This window comes from Sinohyriopsis cumingii, chromosome 1 (genome assembly GCF_028554795.1).
Source record: "Sinohyriopsis cumingii isolate HCF-2022 chromosome 1, ASM2855479v2, whole genome shotgun sequence".
Classification (NCBI taxonomy): Eukaryota; Metazoa; Mollusca; class Bivalvia; order Unionida; family Unionidae; genus Sinohyriopsis; species Sinohyriopsis cumingii.
In genome coordinates this window covers 81,447,314-81,466,414 of record NC_142961.1, presented here as the reverse complement: position 1 = coordinate 81,466,414, position 19,101 = coordinate 81,447,314, and the positions used below count along the sequence as shown (strand labels likewise).

The following is a 19,101-nucleotide window of genomic DNA, read 5'->3' as shown; positions in this document are numbered from 1 at the left end:
ACCGGGATTAAGTTTACAGGTTAAAAGAAACTAATTGTTTTCCCCAAAAGTAAACTTTTCTTAGGGCACATTCGTGATACTCGACGATGTTGTTTTGGTGCAAAAGTAACAAACCCTAGCTAATTCTTTATCCCCAGATAAAATTAAAATAAGATAAGTGACGATTAAAACAAAACAATGCTAATCTTTCGAATTTAATTCATTGAAGAAATTGCTTTAAGCAATGGGCAACTATAAGACACTGGCCATTCTCAAGGTTGACTTTTTCTAGTGTAATATGCTGACGACAGAGGACATAAACTGGTACCAAATAGTAGGTGCTTTCGGGTGTACGATGAATAATTGATAAAACCGATGTTTATATTTTTGCGAGAAGAAACTCACGGCCTTGGGTAGATGAATAAATATCGTCTTTACATGTACCGCAGCGTGGTATGTGCACGTGTTGATACAAGAATAACATGTTAGTATTGTTTACTTTCTTTATAACGTCAGCGTATACCATTGTGTAATTTTCCATAAAACCAACATTTTCCAAAGTAGAAGCCACATTAATCTGTTTCGTCACAAGATGGACAGTGCCTTTCACTTCGTCTGCATAATTTTGATCTTTTCCATACGAGGGGGTAAGCATATTTTTCCGTTTTTTCTCTGTCATTAACCGTTCAAACCAAGCTACTCACCCTAAAATGTATGTTTAATATTGGATATTATTAATAGATTTTTATAATAATGAAAAGTGTGAAAATTAAATTATTAAGAATATTTATCAGAAAATAAAACTAATTATTGGAATCCCTGATAATTATTAGTTCAAAACGTGATGTGACGTAGACTTAAGATATTCATGATGTCCAGAATAGCAAATTGGTGAAAATCACGGACAATCGAGACGCTAAGTTATTGCAATAAGAAAAAAAGAAACACGCGTTAAGACAAAAGGACTGTAATTATTTTTTCTCACAAAGATTTTTCACCTTTTGAATCGCTTCTTTGCCATCAAAAACGTCATAGTCCTAGAAACGTAGCCAGATGTTAGCTCATATATACCCATTAATTTTAGCTATCAGTGATGCTTTCTACAGGATTAGTGCGTCATGATCTCGAAAACAATTTATTTTTTCTGATATTGGCTGCTTTTAACCCAAAATTTTACATTTGTTTGTGTCATATTCTCCATCGATTATAAAAAAAAATTGTGTCTTAAAAAGTCTGTTCATCTCTTTTATACAAAAGTGAAATGCAGTCGTTCATCAATCTTCCATGACTGTTCATCTCAATATAAAACTACAAATGGTACGGAGCAGTTTGTTTCAAGTGCATATTGTAAATGCAGAGACACAATGGTTCCACGGAAAGACTAGTTTTACCAATCGAAACATTACTGGCCTTTTCCGTTATGTCAAAAAAGAAATATCGGATGTAATTAGCCGCCATTGAGGACAACATTTGGAACTATTTATGCACAACAAAACAATACTGAATTATACGAGAAAAGATTTAATACATGCACTGTAATAAATATAGGATACATGAGTATATGCATTCTCTCTCTCTCTCTCTCAAACATGCCACTATTCATTATTACCAATAGTTTACAAAATCAAACTCATAACCAAGATAACATCAATACCTAATTTCAATATTTTTAACAATACTTTGCTCTCTCAGTGGGGGCTACTCATGGGCCAGAATCTGAATGTAAAAGACTGATTCCCAATCGGTGCTAGGCTGATCCCAGCTTTACAATGTATTCTTGGCTGATCCCAGCTCAAGTAAACATTTGTGCTTGGCTGATCCCAGCATTCGAGTGTATTCTGGACTGATCCCATCTTAAGTAAATCTATGCTAGACTGACCCCAACATTATTGTGTATTATGAGCTGATCCCAGCTTAAAGATAATTAGTACTAGGCTGATCACAGCATTAAAGTGCAATCTGAGCTGATCACAGCTTCCGTAGACTGTGCTCAAGTAAAATCTGTGCTAGGCTATTCTGGGCTAATCCCAGCTTAGCAGACTATGTGCTAGGCTGATCACAGCATGTTAATGTATTCTGGGCTGATCCCAACATTACAGTGTATTCTGGGTTGATCCCAGCTCAAGTAGAATTAGTATTAATCTGATCCCAGCTGAAGTAAAATTGTGCTAAGCTGATCCTAGCATTTGAGTGTATTCTGGACTGATCCCATCTTCTAGCCAATATATGCTCGTGTATTCTGGGCTGATCCCAGCTCAAGGATAATTGGTGCTAGGCTGATCACAGCATTAAAGTGGTGCTATGTTGATCCCAGCTTCCGTAGATTGCACTAAGCTGATCCCAGCTCACGTAAAATCTGGGCTAGAATGATCCCAGCATTCAAATGTATGTTTGGCTCATCCCAGCTTAGCAGACTATGCACTAGGCTGATTCCACCATGCTAATGTATTTGGGCTGATCCCATCTGAAATAAATCTATGATAGGCTGATCCTGGCATAAGATTGTATTCTGGGTTCATCCCAGATTCGTGGAATAGAGTTAGGCTGATCCCAGCATGAAGAAAATATTTTTATTTTATCCCATTTAAAACTGTAAATGAAATCTATTTAACGGGAATGACCTTTACGTTATTAGTATAGCTTATGAGTATCCGATTTGGGGAAAATGTCATATTGAATTTGATGTTTAAATATATCAAATGAGAGCCCAAAAGAGGATGCCAGTTTGAATGTGACAATCCTTTGGAAGGAATGGTGTCCAAAGCACCTGACACTAAATATATGTACACAACTGTTCCTGAGCAGAAAGAAGTCCGCCGACTCAATTACTGCTTCTACACACTGGATACGGTACACAGGATACAGGACACACTACAAATTCTGAAAAAATGAAATGTTGATACCACAGAAGTCAGCACAAAATTACAAACTGGAATTTTTTCCGCTCAGGTGGATATATTCTCAAAGGGATATGACTGCTACCTATTCAAAACCCGAATAATACTGTCTGATAGACGATGCTTAGCACCTAATGCTGCCCAAGTCCTAAAAGTAGGCATATGAGTTCTGAATAATTGAGGATTAAAATCGCATAGCACGAGTGATGTGCACAAGGTTTGATTGAACTCCTGCCTGGTTATGGGCACACACCCCGCCCCCGAAGAGGTAAGGAAGAGTAGCCGCTACTAAGAACAATATTCGGAACTACTTTTGTTCATATGGCATAATATGGCAAACTTCATAAGTTCCTGTGTTTTTCAATACCGATCACTTCTATTTAGCTAATATGGGATTGTGGACAACATGTCTGATTGTTCTTTTTTTTATACCTCAGATATAGAATAGCTTGACAACGTGGAGAACTATGTACCTTCTAAACTGAAGATATGTTAACATATCGTTTACAAAGAATTTTACTTAATTTAAATTACAATCAAAACATACACTAGCTTGAACTTAGTCATACAAATTAAACAAAGTAATGGGGCCAAGTGTTTGGAACTATTTTTATATATACTATTAACATACAGAAGTGTCCTCCGAATTAGTCAGCGTAGGGATAATATCCGATATTGGATAATAAATCACGAGATAATAGAGGCGCTTACTCATTGACAACTATGCAGTATGATAATAATGAAAGATAAAAGAGACAAAGTCACAATCAGAACATCGTTGGCCTTCTCTGTGGCAGCATTTGTGGGTCATTCCGAATGAGGCGAATCACGGATAAAACCCCATCAAATTAATTTGTTTTCCTACAACTACATCCGTTGTTACTTTTTCGACTTGATATAAATGGCCCAGCCATGATCCAGCTGTAGATGTACTATATATAATGTTTTGTTATTCTAGTTTTAGTGCATAAAAGTCAGAATTAATGCCAGTTACAAAACATTGTCGTAGCGATGTTCCACCCATGTAAGTAATGCAAACTATTAATATAGCCAATAATTAACTTTCTCTCGGCACATTTGCTAAATGTGATCGTATTGGTGTAAAATGCATGCTGCAATAACACCATTTGCTACATTTTAGCTGTATAATATCAGCGTACTATATTATTTCTTTTCCTCACAAAAAATTCTGTATGTCTTCTTGTGTTTATCTATGGGTGTTTCTTATTGAGATAAATCACAACCCCGAGTAAATTTTTTTCAGAATTCCTAACACGTTCGTACAAAAGAATTTCTACCTTTGACAACATGCTAGGAGCAGGTCCATATCTATGGATAAAAGCATTAGGAACATCTCTGGGGTGTGGACTTTCCTGTAGCTATGACAAAACATGTTGTTCTTTCTTCTATCATGCCAGAAGGAAAGAATGTCGGGGCTCAGCGTCGCCTCACCAACATTTGGATGGAGCAGCGATCTTAGAAAACGGGTGGATTTATTTAATTCAAAATTCAGGTAAATCATACATGTTTACTGTTTCTTTCATATTCAAGTTCGAAAATCAGCCCGTGTTGTCTTTCAGAGGTGTTAAGTGTAATCTGTTACATCTTCTTAATCAGCCCGTGTTCTCTTTCAGGGGTATTAAGTGTAATCTGTTACATCTTCTTAATCAGCCCGTGTTTTCTTTCAGGGGTGTTAAGTGTAATCTGTTACATCTTCTTAATCAGCCCGTGTTCTCTTTCAGGGGTGTTAAGTGTAATCTGTTACATCTTCTTAATCAGACCGTGTTCTCTTTCAAGGGTGTTAAGTGTAATATGTTACATCTTCTTAATCAGCCCGTGTTCTCTTTCAAGCGTGTTAAGTGTAATATGTTACATCTTCTTAATCAGCCCGTGTTCTCCTTCAGGGGTGTTAAGTGTAATCTGTTGCATCTTCTTATCTAATCACAGGTAAATATTTTTTGCACCCTAATCGAATCACAGGTACAATGTTGTTATTTGCACCCTAATCTAATCGCTTGTAAATAATTTTTGTTTACACCGTACTGTTTTGCAACAGAAGAGGAATTATTCTATTACAAATTTAAGGCTACGTGTCATCAAAAAATTTGTATATTACATGATTACTGTAAGATGAGTGGCTGTTATTTTGTACATAGCTACAGTATGCTTTGATATAAGGAAATGGGGAACAAATATTACGTCATTATTCAATGAATTACAGTAAGACGTCATCAGTTTTGAAGGCATGTAAACAAGACAAGAGTACATGTAAACATTTTTAAACAGACACCATTGATATTACTCTTAAGGAATTCTATTATGATTTTTCATTAAGTACCACACATTGGATTAAGGATTACTTAATAATTACACTCTGAATTGGCAGATGCAGTATTCAGCTGTATGTAGAAATGTAAATGTAAATCATTAATTACAATGCACATAATGGTTAGATAAAATGAAACGTGAATATAAAACTTTTCAATAGCAAAAAGTATCGAATTATGACGGGAAGGAGAGCTAAGATGATTAGTTCGTGTTAGTGTCATGACATTCGCTTTGACCGTTAATTCTTGCTGTTAGTGACTAATATTATTTCTTTGATGAACAGATTTCACGAAAATCTTTAATTATATATTTATAATTTATGGGGTAGATGTTTTAAATTTCACTGACAGATTGAAGTATATCCTATCTGAAACTTGAGTGATATGCAACGTTTTATCACCCCCTCCGTCGTAGAACAAGAATGTTGTAAAGAGAACGAATAATTAGCATTTCAAGCAAATCAGGTGTTTATCATCAGTTTGAATTAATTTCAGAGCGTCTAAGCTCGATAACAACCACATTTTCGACGACAGTGACTTTGCCGACAGCCAGCTTAGAGCCAGCCGCATCCACGACGAAGAGTACGACACAGCCTCTGGACCCATTCGGATGCATCAAGCCTCCAGCAAGCAAGCAAACCACCTGCCCAGCTACTTATATCTATAATGATTCTCCTAAACTGTGCTTCCGTATTGAATCATCAAGTATACACTCTTGGCATGAGGCGAAGTGCTCCTGCGAAGCGGATGGTGGTCACTTGATCAAGATTCATAAAAAGCCAGCTTGGCATTACATACGAGAAATATTAGAGTCGGGTAACATAACAGCTATACTAATTTTACATCATTTATTCATACGTGTTTAAAGTTTTCTGTGACATTCTGTGGTCTATTTTCATATCAAGTAGCCAAGCTAAAATTCCTTTGAATGCATACAAACAAGAATGGTAAGCGTGTTCTTTGGAATTATTAAGTGTTTTGCACTGCAACCCAACTTTCCATTCAGCTGTTTAGTTTGATCTAATAATTTATAACCATAAATCTTATTCGCCTAAATGTACCACAAAAAATGGACTTATGAGCTTGGCAAATTTCGAATTATTTAGCATATAGCTTCCCCAATCATCAAATGTTTTCTGCCATGATTCTATACTTCTCTTGAAACGTCACTGCCACCAGAAGATGATTTCTGCCACTATCTTTGCAGAAATGGATTGTCTTTTTTACCTCAGTATTCAAAAAATTTGCAACAAGTAACGGAAAATATAAAAATTTTAAAGCTTCAACCCAGATGACTCTAGCAATAGTTATGATTAACGTTCCTTTTTTTCTGTCAAAGTCAACGCAAAAATGACGTAATTTCAAGTGATGCTGACCATGGGCTCACAAGGTCTTTGCAGGAAGTATCGATGTTCACCTACGCCACTTGAGAAAGTTTGGACTCGACCTTCATAAATTAAAAAATCTTTCTTAAAAAGAAAATAGAATAAGATATTGCTCATTGTGGACGTAAACGTCATTTTACAAGCATGATGGATCATACTGAATTTTGTTTTTTCGCGCCGAGGCAAAGTTGTACCTTTCCACAGCAGCACCAAATCAAGTACAGTCTGCAACCAATCGTGGTTTGTGTTTTTCCTCTTTTGTAAGCTTTTCTTCATCAAAGCAAATGACCTCTTTCGAGTGAGAAGTGACAGTATTTGGAAGAGAAAGTGCGATTTGTTCAATTAATCGGTAAGAAAGTTCGTGTTGGGTCAATGCTATGAGACAATTATATTAGGACTGGAAACGACAGGTTAAGCAGATTTGTTCATATTCGTGAGGAAAGAGCAAAGTTTCTTGCAGGCAACCGTGGTTGAAAATAGAAAGTAGCCGATTTTCGCCCGTGGCTTATGTATTACTTCCCGTTATTTTCATAAATTAAACCTTTCTGATAGGCATTGTCTTCAATCTGTATGCAAATATTTTAGAAGATACATTTGGAAAAGAATACTTCTAGATTAAAAAAAAAGAAGAAATAATCCTCAGCAAACATCAGCTTTTAAAGGTGTAATGCAATAGTGTACAATAGTTTTTATAGTAAGGAATATTTAGACACAGTCATCTACATCAGGTGAGCGACTACTCAACCGGTGAAATAACGACACAAGTAATATAAATAAGATCATCAATGCTCTAAGGACAGTCCATTGTGTAAAGAGCTGCCAAACTAGCGCTATATTTTTGTTCCTATGAAGTATTTGCATTGCAAGGATTAATCTGAATTAAGGTGTAGCTGTTACAAAATGGCGGTATATATCCCGCAAATGGACAGTTCCAGTTAGCAGAGTGACTAAAGCAAGTAATCAGATGCAACGAAATATTTTCCTAGTAAAATGATCGTACCATACATATCAAAATACGCTCGGCATACTGCATTTGTCGTTTATATTCAAAATAAATGTGCCAAACGAAGTTTCATGAAAATTGGCACAGTATTCTGGGGATAGAGACTATGAGACAAAGCCAGAGTTCTCATTAAAAGGTGTAATATATGTGACTGTGGCTTAAAATCGGAGTAAGGTATCCATTCACTTTACTGCTACTTATTATTGGAGTAACATTTCCATGTACCTCATCCTTTTACGCATATGCATCAGGCTTCATATATCCATATTAAATATCGGCGTCAGTGTCGCCGACGGCATATATATCACACTTGCTCTCTGCCCATACCTCTCCTATCATAGTCTTTTATGTATTAACATATCGTTATCAGAAGTCATCCCTGTTCGCTGACGACCTTTTTGCAAATTCTATTGAAAATCTAGCAGATCGCAAAAATGTATAACAATATGTCTTAATTTACGCTTGTCAAGTATAAATGATATATATCCTTAAATGTAGATGCATTGTTGACAACCAGTCAATAACAGAAATATAAAATAACCTCCCTTTTATGAACTGATTTTTTTTCTTAATTACCATGAAAGGTAGTTTACACTGTAACGTATATGCAAATGCAATTTATTATTTGCTATTGGAATAGACTTTGTAAAGAGGCCTTATCGTTAGCCTTTAAATGGCCTGTACATTATAATTACTATTATTATTATTATTATAGATCATTCTTGTGAGGGGTATTATGTTGGAGGAAATGATCTTGATGTGTTGGGTACATGGCGATGGTTAGATGATACCCTAGTATCTGACTCATCCTTGGACTGGGTACGTCACAATCCGAAGAACGACCCCAATCACAGATGCATAATTCTGGAGCCAGACGATAACTACAAGCTTTCTACGGTCACTTGTGCCATTCAGTACTGTTATATATGCCAAATTGATCTTACTGCTGAGTAAGAAATTGACCCAGGACAATTTAGCAAGATAAGTTTGAAGCAAACGTACTCACTTGATCTACTTAATTGACATCCTATTCAACCTATTCTTGTTAATTTACGAAATTAAAAAGTTTATAAACCATTACTTTGACTCGGAGACTGTAGTGCATTTTATTAATGTCTTGCCAGGCTTCATTCCATTGTTTTAATGGGGAATATTTGTTATGTGAATGAATAGTCTGCTGTGTGAATGGTGAGTCCGTTGTGTGAATGGAAAGTACGTTGTGTAAATGAGGAGTCTGTTGTGTGAATGGGGGAGTCCGTTGTGTGAAAGGGGAGTTAGTTGCATGGCACAGATCTATATTTACGCGTTGAAATAACTGTGGTTACTGTAACGTCACTAGAAATAAATCTGATTTATTTTTGGAGTAAACATATTGTATGATAAATCCCTGGAATGACATGCTATACCATCGTCATGTAATAACTACTAGCATGTAAATAAATTCATTTCGAAAAGTAATTAAGTTATTATATTCTCTACAATATCAACTTAGCCAATATTTTTTGTAGAAATAAAGAAATCAATTTGTTTTTGTTTGATGAATGTAGCCTTATCTACCCCAAAAGCGGGTTGATAACATTTTTATTTATGTGCTTATTCCACTGTACGTGAGTGGCGATTAGTACCTGTGTTTGGATTTCTAGTAATGGCTTGTGGCTCTTAAACCTTTTATTGAACATTAGTTACATATATGTGATATACTTTCTTCAAATCCATTTATTGAGAAGCATCAGTATAGACAGTGGTGCAGGTAGATTTTAACTCTACCGTAACGATGCCGACCCCCGACATTTCCTGTACGGCCGTACCCGGATTAATGTCATAACTATACAGCATACCTGACTGTACCGGCTTTACTTGCACTACTTAATATTAGAGGTGCTTTCCATGCCGTCTTTTCCTTGCCACGTAGTGCACGGTCAAATGCATCATCTCGAAGAAGTTCATGAATCTGAGGTCCAAAAAAGACACCTGCCTTTATCTTAGCTTCAGTTAATCTTTCAAATTTTCCACGGAGGGACTGGAAAGCTGCTTGTGTTTTGTCCATGGCTTTGACAAGTTCTTTATCAGACCCAGCTTTGACTGCATGACCAACTGGCATTGATGGTAAAACATCGACATTATGCAGCAAAACCGATTTAAAACTCTTCTTTGATGAATCAATGAACAGTCTCCACTCATCTGGATAATGAACCATGTTGAGGGTCATCAGAATATCGCTGTTGTTGCAGGCTACAAGATCACCTTACATGAAGAAGAATGGGACAAAATCTTTTTGACGGTCACGGAACATGGAAAACCCAACATCACCTGCCAGGAGATCCCACTGCTCTTATCGGGAGCCCAACAACTCTGCCTTACTCTTGGATAGTTCCAAATCCCTGACAAGGTTAATCAGTTCACCTTGTGTTATGAGTTGTTGTTCAGAGTAGGAGGATTGGAGAAAATATGGTTCATGTGACATTGATGGTTCAGGACCAAAAGTTTCATCCTCTTTCTCTTCCTCGTCTGACTCAAATGAAAATCATTCTGGTGCACCAGGAACCGACAGTCCTTCTATGTGGGGTACTGGGCGTATATCTGATGGAATATTTGGATAATGCACAGTCTACTTTAACTTATTTGACACACCTTTCCCTACTGGAGGCACCACGCAGAAGTAACAATTGCTGATATGATCTGTTGGCTCTCTCCAAATCATTGACACTGCAAAATGCATAGATTTCATTTTCCTGTTCAACCGCTGGAGAAACTTGGTTGCACAAGTGTTGCAGTATATGTGTGGGTGCCCACATCTTGTCCTGATCTCCAATTTTGCAGCAAAAATAAACGTAATAGTCGTTCTTAACCATAGTGGTTATACTGCGCTTTTGTGATGCAAACGTCACTCCATCACAAATATAACAGAAGTTATATGCATTGTTCACAGAAGTACGAGGTATCTATATTCCCTTTGGCATAAAATAAATGTGTCCCTTTGCAAAATCAAACACTGACAAATAAGAGATCACAACACTGTATGATTTCTAGAGCTGATATAGGACAACTTGTTAAGCAGAGTGACGTAAGCTTACTAATGATTGCAAGCAGCAGGGGAGGCTAGCAGACCAGGTTTGTTTCCTCGTTTGAAGGCTCCTACGAAATAATTATTTTTAAAAACTTTTATTTTCAAAATTAAAAGCTTCTACGGGACGTTATTTTTTGCCTCAGCGGGTAACGGTGACATCACATATGTGTTCGCGACATCGTTGTGTACATGAAAAAATTTTTTCAAATATTTGGTCGAGACCGATCCGCAATTTTTTTATTATTATAAAATAGTATATTAATAAAGGCATGTGTCGGAGAACCACATTCTGTTAGACTAGCACGAGAGCGACTAGAAGCAATAAAAAAATATCTTCCTGTGAGAGAATCTGTCAAACGAGAAATAAGAGCAGTTGAAGATGCAAAACAAGAATTTACTGAATTATTATTTAAACCTGTCACTGAAACCACTGAACGAATTCTACTTGGAGATGTTAAAGATACTGGTGTGAGAAAGCGAGGTATTCTTCCAGTATTAAAACAAATTGAAATGTAAACTCGACCTCGACCTCAAACTCGACCTCAGCCTGCACCTACACCTGATACCGATGAACCAAGAGAAGCTACTGCTAGAGTTATTGCTATCGATAAATTTACCGAAGATAGTATTATAGATATAAAAAACAAGCAAATATTAATGAACTAGCTGCATATGCTGTATTGTCATTTAATCGACAAAATAATATTTTAAAACCCGAACATGTTGATGAAAATATATCTAGTGAAACATGGTATAAATGGATATATAAAATACATTACGGAGTTACTCAGGCAAGAGCAAATGATACTAGATTTATTTTATTTATTGGTGCAATAGATAGATTTATTGAAAGATTACAACAACAACCTTCTCCACAAAGACAACAAGAAAAAGTAGAAGAAATATTACCACATGAAGCATTTACCGAAGAAACCCTTAATAGTTTTAATAATCGAGGTAAATTAATTGATATTGCTGCATATGGTTTTAATTCCAGAAAAAAATATATGAAACCTGGATATGTTGATGATGTTACAGAGTATGATTGGATCCCAGTGGTATATTTTGCCTCTAAAAGATCAACTATCGATAAAAATGATCCGGGATACAAAAATTTTCTTATTGAATTATCCGAAGCGAAAAAGAAACCTCAACAACAAACTTTACCGTCGAAAACACAAGAACCAGAGATACAAATTGGACCCGCGAAATATTTTAACAAAAATATTTATAAGACATTAAAAGATCGTGATAGAGTAATTGAGATTGCTGCATTTGATTATAACCAGCGAGGAAAATATTTATTATCAAATTTCGTTGATAGTGTTTCAAAAAAGGAACGGATTCCTTATTTATATTTCGCTCATAAAAATAAAGAGATTAATTTAAATGATCCAGATTATATCGAATTTTCTGATGAAGTATATAAAAAGAGAAGAGAAGAATCTCAAGAAGAAAGTTTTTATTCCCCACTACAATCACCAGTTGCTACCGGTAGAGGTTATAATTCTGTCTGCCCAGATAGTGTCATCAATGACGTGTCTCGGCTAGAGGTTCTTATTGGTGGGAAACGAGCTGGAAATAACTCACCAGAAATAATTAACGAGGTAACTGATATTTGTCAGCGATTATTTCGCGGTGGTGTCATGGATGTTCACATTTACAAAAATCTCATCAATGAAATTATCGACGATTACACCGACTAGTTGTTAGATAAATAATTAATTAAATAAAATGATCGTTCACAAACATCATCGTGAACCTGTGCAAGTTCGAGTAGTAAATGCTCGGTTGCCCATGTACATATTTACCTACGGAAATGGACTTGGTGATGTTGTTAAAGGATTCATCACAAGAACAGCTCCTAAAGCTGGATCTGTTGCAAAACAATTATCAATGAAAGCTATAGGTTTCGTTCGTGATAAAGCCGCTGCTGTTGCTAGTGATATTGCTAGTAAAGCTTTCAGCGCCGTCAAGGACAGAATAACAAATTTGATAGGCAGAAAAAAACAACCTGACGTTGCTCCGGTTAAATTACCCAACACCATGGTGATGCCTAGCGACGATAGTAAGGTAATAAATGGCGCAGCAAATCAAAAACTAGCAGAATTAGTGAATCAGGAAGCCAATAAAAAAACTAACAGAATTAGTAAATCAGGAAGCCAATCAAATGATGAATACTAGTGCGATATCGGGAAGTGGTCTTCGTTTTAGAAGATAATCTTTATAATAAAATGTTTGCGCGGACATCTAATGAAGCATTTGACATGGATGAATCCATAAGTAAAGATACGTCAGTACGTGATTATCAACATTGCTCGTACGACGCAGTAACACCAAATAACAATAATCGAGTTGAAATTCAAGTTCATGATACAACCAGATATTTTCTACCATCTGAGGCATTTATCGAGGTTACAGGTGAAATTATAAAAGTCACACCAAGTGGTAATCCAGCTGCTGACGCGTTTGCAAATAATTTCAAAATAGGATTTGTCAATAACGGTATTATGGCATTATTTAAGAGCACCACATACATGATTGATGGAGGAGAAATCGAATCAATTAGCGATAATGTTGATCTTGCTACAGCAATTATAGGCCTAGCTAGATACTCAGATGATTTTACTAGATCAGCTGGCCCAAGTATGATGTTTTACAAAGATAATTCTGATGCGGCTGAAAATGTACAGTATGTTCAAAGAAAACCAAAAAAATCTTCTGCTGCGGCTGATGATGTTGATTCTGAAGCAGTAGTTATATCTGCTAATCCTAATTTTAATTTAGGTTTTGCTACACGTAACAATATGTTATCAGGTGCTCGTAAAAGATTCTCGTGTGCAATTCCGTTATCTCACATATTTGGATTTTGCAGAAATTTTAAGAAGGCAATTTTTGGAGCCAAACATACAATTGTTTTTTTATCGAAAAGGTAATAGCGATGATGCCATCTGGCGAGAAGGTGTAATCAGCAACATAGTCATATGATATTTGATACTTGTGATGCTAGCGAAATATCGTTGCGAATAAATGGACAACAAGAACCATCTGAGGAAACATCGATAAATTTTGCTGATTATTCAGTGGCTCGTGTATATCATCGGTTGTTAAGTTTTATGGGACGAGATCAAAATGTTGATACCGGACTGCAAGTATCACAGTTAGATTTCATGAAATTTGATCCAATCTATTATTTTTTACTAGAACATCTCGATTTAGTAAAACAATCTGTCGTTAATATACATTTTAAAGCAAAATTAACTCCAGGCGCCGGAACTAAATATAAGGCAATTGCGGTTATACTTAGCGATAGAACTATGATTCTTGAAGGTATTAGTGGTCGAATGAGAGTCGTTGACGCACCAGTAGAAAAAATGTAATCTAAATTTAAATCAATCGCATAATTATAATGCCATACGATCATGCTAGTGTGACTTTGACTCCGGGTCAGGTAAAAAAACTCCAATCAAATGTAACAAAAATGTGCGGAGTAAAATTACCATTAAAAAATGCTCAAATTCAAGGTGGACCAAATAAATTATCGCTAACTAAAAATCAACATAAAAATTTTATTAAATCTAAATCAGCAAATACTGGGATTCAAATTAATCTTTCTCCGAGCGCCATCAAGGATATGATTAAAGTAGGTGGTTTTTTCCCACTTTTAGCTGGATTAATACCAGCATTAATTGCAAAAGCAGCAATTGCCGCTCCGATAATAGCAGCAAAAGCAGCCGCCGCTGCTCCGTTAACAGTAAAAGGTGCCGTATTAGGTGCTGCTGGATATGCAGGTAGCAAAGTAGGAGAAAAAAAACTGGAGGAAAATACGGTAAAAAAAGGTCGCGGACTAAGGTTGCCAGGAACGCCACCGTCATGGTACGGAAAAGGTCTTCGACTACCAGGAACACCTCCGCAATGGTATCCAAAAAAAAAATCAGTTAAATATTTTTACAATGTCAAATTTTGATCTATCTAACGAAGCTAAAAATAAAAAAATAAAATTTTTCAGAGGTGTATTTATGTGCGATAAATTACCAGCTCAACCAAATTCTAACGAGACAGGAATTATAAATCTCGATGACAGTGTTGGTCCAGGAACACACTGGGTATCTTACGCGATAAATCCAAGTGAAATTATTTACTTTGACTCGTACGGGTTAGCGCCGCCGAAAGAATTTTTAAATTATGCGAAATAATTAAAAATTCCAATTTGGTATTCAACGTTACCTACGCAGACGTTAACCGATCCGGTAATATGTGGTCGTGAAGCAATTAATGTTCTTGATGCAATATCAACGTCGACGAAACCATACCACAAGGTTGTACTTGAGTACACGTCTAATATATTAAATCAATCGCAATAAAATAATGGTTGATATTTACGGAAAATCTCTGTCATCGCGAATGTTAAAAAAACTCCCGTTGACGTTGATTTGTCAAAATATGCAACAAAAAATGACGTTAATAATCTTTTAGCAATATTAGGAATATATCCTGACGAGGTTGTTATTTTTCAGGATCAACATGGAAAATTAAAAACAAGTAATGTCAAATTAGCTGATATAATTCGACGAACCGAGTATAGCGCACATATAAATGATTTTACTAGTATTCAAGAAGCTATCAGACAAATTAATGAAACCGCCAGGCGAGTTAATGAAAACGCCGATAAAGTTGTCCAAGATACCGCTGCCGCTATCAGAAATATGAATGAAGCTATCAGACAAATTAATGTAACAGCCACGGAAACTATAGCAAAAACAGATGAAACTATCAGAAAAGTTGACGAAAACGCGCTGAAGTAAATAAAAAAATAACTGGAATTAATAAAAGAGTCGCTGATATCAGAACAGTTGCTGATGTATTTGAGGGAACTAATGCATTAATTCCAGGAATTATCGAGAAAACTGGTTTTATTAAAATTCCACCAACATTAGCCTCATCGGAGGTCAATAATATGATATTTATCATTGCAACGGGATCAGCAACTTGGACACCAGAAAATAATAATTTCAAATACACCGCATCAGTTACTGGCGTGTACAGATTAAGTATTTTTTCCGGGACAAGATTCAAAATTTCAACTAAAGAGTACGATTGGTTACGTCCCATTGACAGACAAACTGGATTTTTAACTATTTTGATGAATAAAAATGTCGAAGAAATTTTTACATCAGAACATGATCGAGTAAATCCAATGCCATATTGGTGGTGCATGGAATTTATCGCTGAAACACCTCAATTATTCACATTAAAATAAAATATGAGCGATGCGTCCGAGTACAGATACAATCTTGCACGCACATGGCAAGATTCATTAAAAAATATCATCGATGTAATTACGGCAAAAATAAAAAAATATCAACGACGATTAGTTATCATTGACGTAGTTGTTTATTCGGTATCAGCAACTGTTGCTGGCGCCGGAATAATATTATCCGCGGTAACAATGATGGCACCTATCGCTGTCACAATTTGTATTTCCGCGGCAACAACAATCGCGGGCGTCCTTAACATTATTGCAAAAAAATTGTGTTCGTGCACAAATGAGAAATTATCCTCATATATGCTTAAACTACACACGGCAACGACCGCGTACACAAAGTTATCTTCGTTGTTGCCTGAAGTCTCAATGACGGAAATATATCTGATTTTGAATTTTCAATGATGATAAAAATTTACAATCAAGCCGATATTAAAGCTACGAATATTAATAATGTCGGAGTTGCAACAGATTGTGACAAATACAAACCCGCGCAGAACAACGATGATCTCGGCAAGCTCGACTAATCCAGAATTTGACATTAATTTTCCGACGCCAATTTCCGTCGACGAAATCGCGCTATCACAATTGCGAGTTGATCATAGCTGGCCCAATGTCAGATCAAAATCATTTGGCGGATTATTATGAAATAATTGGATTGTTTTCGCTAATAAAAATAAATCAGATGGTACTCCGGATTGGACTTTGTTGGATTACCAACAGGTAGTTATCAAATCGAAGAAATCAATAATGAATTATTGTACAGAATAAAAAATATAACCGGAGATAAAGAACCTGGAATAAAAATATCCGCGCACGAACCGACGTTAACTTCGATTATTGAGATAACATCACCTAATTACGCCGTCGACATTTATCAGTCCACAATTAGAACCGTCTAGGTTGGCCTGTAATTGAGCCAGTACATCCACCAGCGCCACCAGAACCTGAAAAATCGGATTATACCACAACCAGGGAATCTTATCATGAGTTTAATCCAGTTTATAAATTATTTTTAGATGATATTAAGAAAGATACTTTTGAAAATAATTTTATCATCAGAGGAAAAGATGATATGATGTGGATTTTTCAAGTAAACCAGAACGAGGAAGTCGCGGTGCATCTATATCTATTGAATTAAGTGATTTTATCAGATTTTTCAAAGAAATTGTTCAAGAACATAAAGAAGAACTAACATTATTACGACAAGATTTTCAAGAGTGTATTTTTAATACAACAAGTTCAATATGTGGCGAGATTATCAAACACGTAGAAATACTGAATCAGCTAGCATCTGACATGGATTATCTCAACAAGAAGTCAATTCAGGTAATAACTGATGATAAATCAGCGAATAAACGAAAACAATTTAACCGAGTACTCGTTGACCGAGGCGACGTTGCCAAATTTTAGATTTCCCGGTTATATTTCAGCTAGTGAATTAAAAACATCTGCCAGTGATGCCATTGATGAGTTGTTTTCTCAATTACTATCCGCGTGGAAAAAAAAAACATTACCACCACCAGCTATACCTAGACACAATAATAGTCAAGACGGACTTGGACGACATATTTCACCAGGTATCGTAAATATAACAAACGTCGTTGCGGTTAATCTTAATTGTGAACTCGTCGAAAATAGTTATAGTGCAGACGCGTCAGTATCAGATCGAGCTCAACAGGGATTTATTCTTTATTCATTTTCGCCAAAAGAACCGCCAGGATTTTTAATTGTACAAGAACCAATTAATCCGATTTATCTACGATGCCACAATAGTTTGTTATCGAGAATTAATTTCAAATTAACCGATCAGTCTGGAAATTTACTTGATTTACGTGAAGAAACGTTAAATATTAATTTCCTGGTGAAATCTTAACATGTCGACGTAAAAAAATGACAAAAAATAGATAAAAAACGGTAAAAATTAACAAAAACATCATTTTTTTTAATTCTCAGAATTTGGGAATATAAAAATTGCATCTAACAAGGTGATTTTTGATGTTAAATATCATTGAAGTGTGATAATGAATTTCAAATTTTCTTGAGGCAACCTTAACATACTCAACTGCTTCAAGAAATTCTCGACGAAAAATAAAATTTCCTCGTAAAAGTTTTTTAATTCGCCGTTGAAATTCATCATGAAACTCGTTGGCTATTTTAGTTAGTGAAAATGATGTTAGATCAGGTGAATTATCACCAATAATAGGTATAATTTTACCTTCACGAACTGTAAAAGTCATCATCGTGTCAAGTGGTAATAAATAATGTTCACGGGTACCATCGATAATCATTTTATCGGAAAAATAATTATTTGATAATATATTTAACGCGGTTAAATCATTTATTGTGCACATTATTTATCTGGATAATTTAATTACTTTTCATCATTTACTATTTTTCCTAATTGTCTCGCGCGAGTATTAATTATTTTTCTTGATTCATATTTGTCAGACAATTCCGATCTGATTTTCTCGACGGCGTTAGATAACGCAACAAAATCTTTAATTTGTGCTTCGTTGACGGATGCCAGCGACTGATACATCGCTGATTGAATTTTCTTTATATATTTATATTCAGCCGGCAAAACATATCTACCTTCGTGTTTGTTTTGTGCTAACGTCTCAAAGTCGGCGATGATCTTCCCAGTATCTAACTCGTCCGATAGCGCTATTTTTTCTTTTTCAACTCTTCGATGGAGTCAATCACATTGTTGATATTTTCTTCATTCATTATATACAAATATCGTATTTCTAAAAGTAAAAAAAATGTAATTTTAATATTTCTGAAATAAATTAAGTCATCTAAAATCAGAGGAATATAATAAAATTCAATCCACTCACCAAGTCGATAAGAAAACGCTGATTTATATATTTTTTCTGCAGATTTTCGCACTGAAGCTGAGTTAATACCAAAATATTTACCGGCAGCGTTCACTGATTGAAATAACATCTCCTCACCGGTTTAAACGTTTATTGATTTGACAGCCTTAGGAGTTTTTGAACATCTACCGGCATTTCCTCGTGAAGAATTTTCACTTATTGTAATTGCTTGAAGATTAGATATAGAATTATTTAATGTATCTCCGTCAATGTGGTCAATTACGAGACCATCTTTTATTGGTCCGTTGACACAGTCGAAAACAAATCTATGATTGAGATATTGTTTCATTTCGGTATTGAG

At 35.6% G+C, this 19,101-nt stretch overlaps 1 protein-coding gene across 1 annotated transcript; it reads left to right on the top strand.

Moving 5' to 3' along the window:
• The first annotated feature begins 3,692 nt into the window (after positions 1-3,692).
• LOC149807228 (C-type mannose receptor 2-like) lies at positions 3,693-8,671 on the top strand. The gene is made up of 4 exons (XM_089935684.1): positions 3,693-3,900; positions 4,141-4,389; positions 5,699-6,019; positions 8,307-8,671. The coding sequence occupies exons 2-4, from the start codon at positions 4,185-4,187 to the stop codon at positions 8,543-8,545; spliced, it is 765 nt and encodes a 254-aa protein (XP_089791810.1). The 5' UTR covers positions 3,693-3,900; positions 4,141-4,184; the 3' UTR covers positions 8,546-8,671.
• Positions 8,672-19,101: the final 10,430 nt, after the last annotated feature.

Coding starts and splice junctions, on each gene's coding strand:
- LOC149807228 (XM_089935684.1), top strand. CDS start 4,185: ATGCTAGGAGCAGGTCCATATCTATGGATAAAAGCATTAGGAACATCT. Junction 4,390..5,698: donor TTATTTAATTCAAAATTCAG/GTAAATCATACA, acceptor AATTAATTTCAG/AGCGTCTAAGCTCGATAACA. Junction 6,020..8,306: donor ACGAGAAATATTAGAGTCGG/GTAACATAACAG, acceptor TTATTATTATAG/ATCATTCTTGTGAGGGGTAT.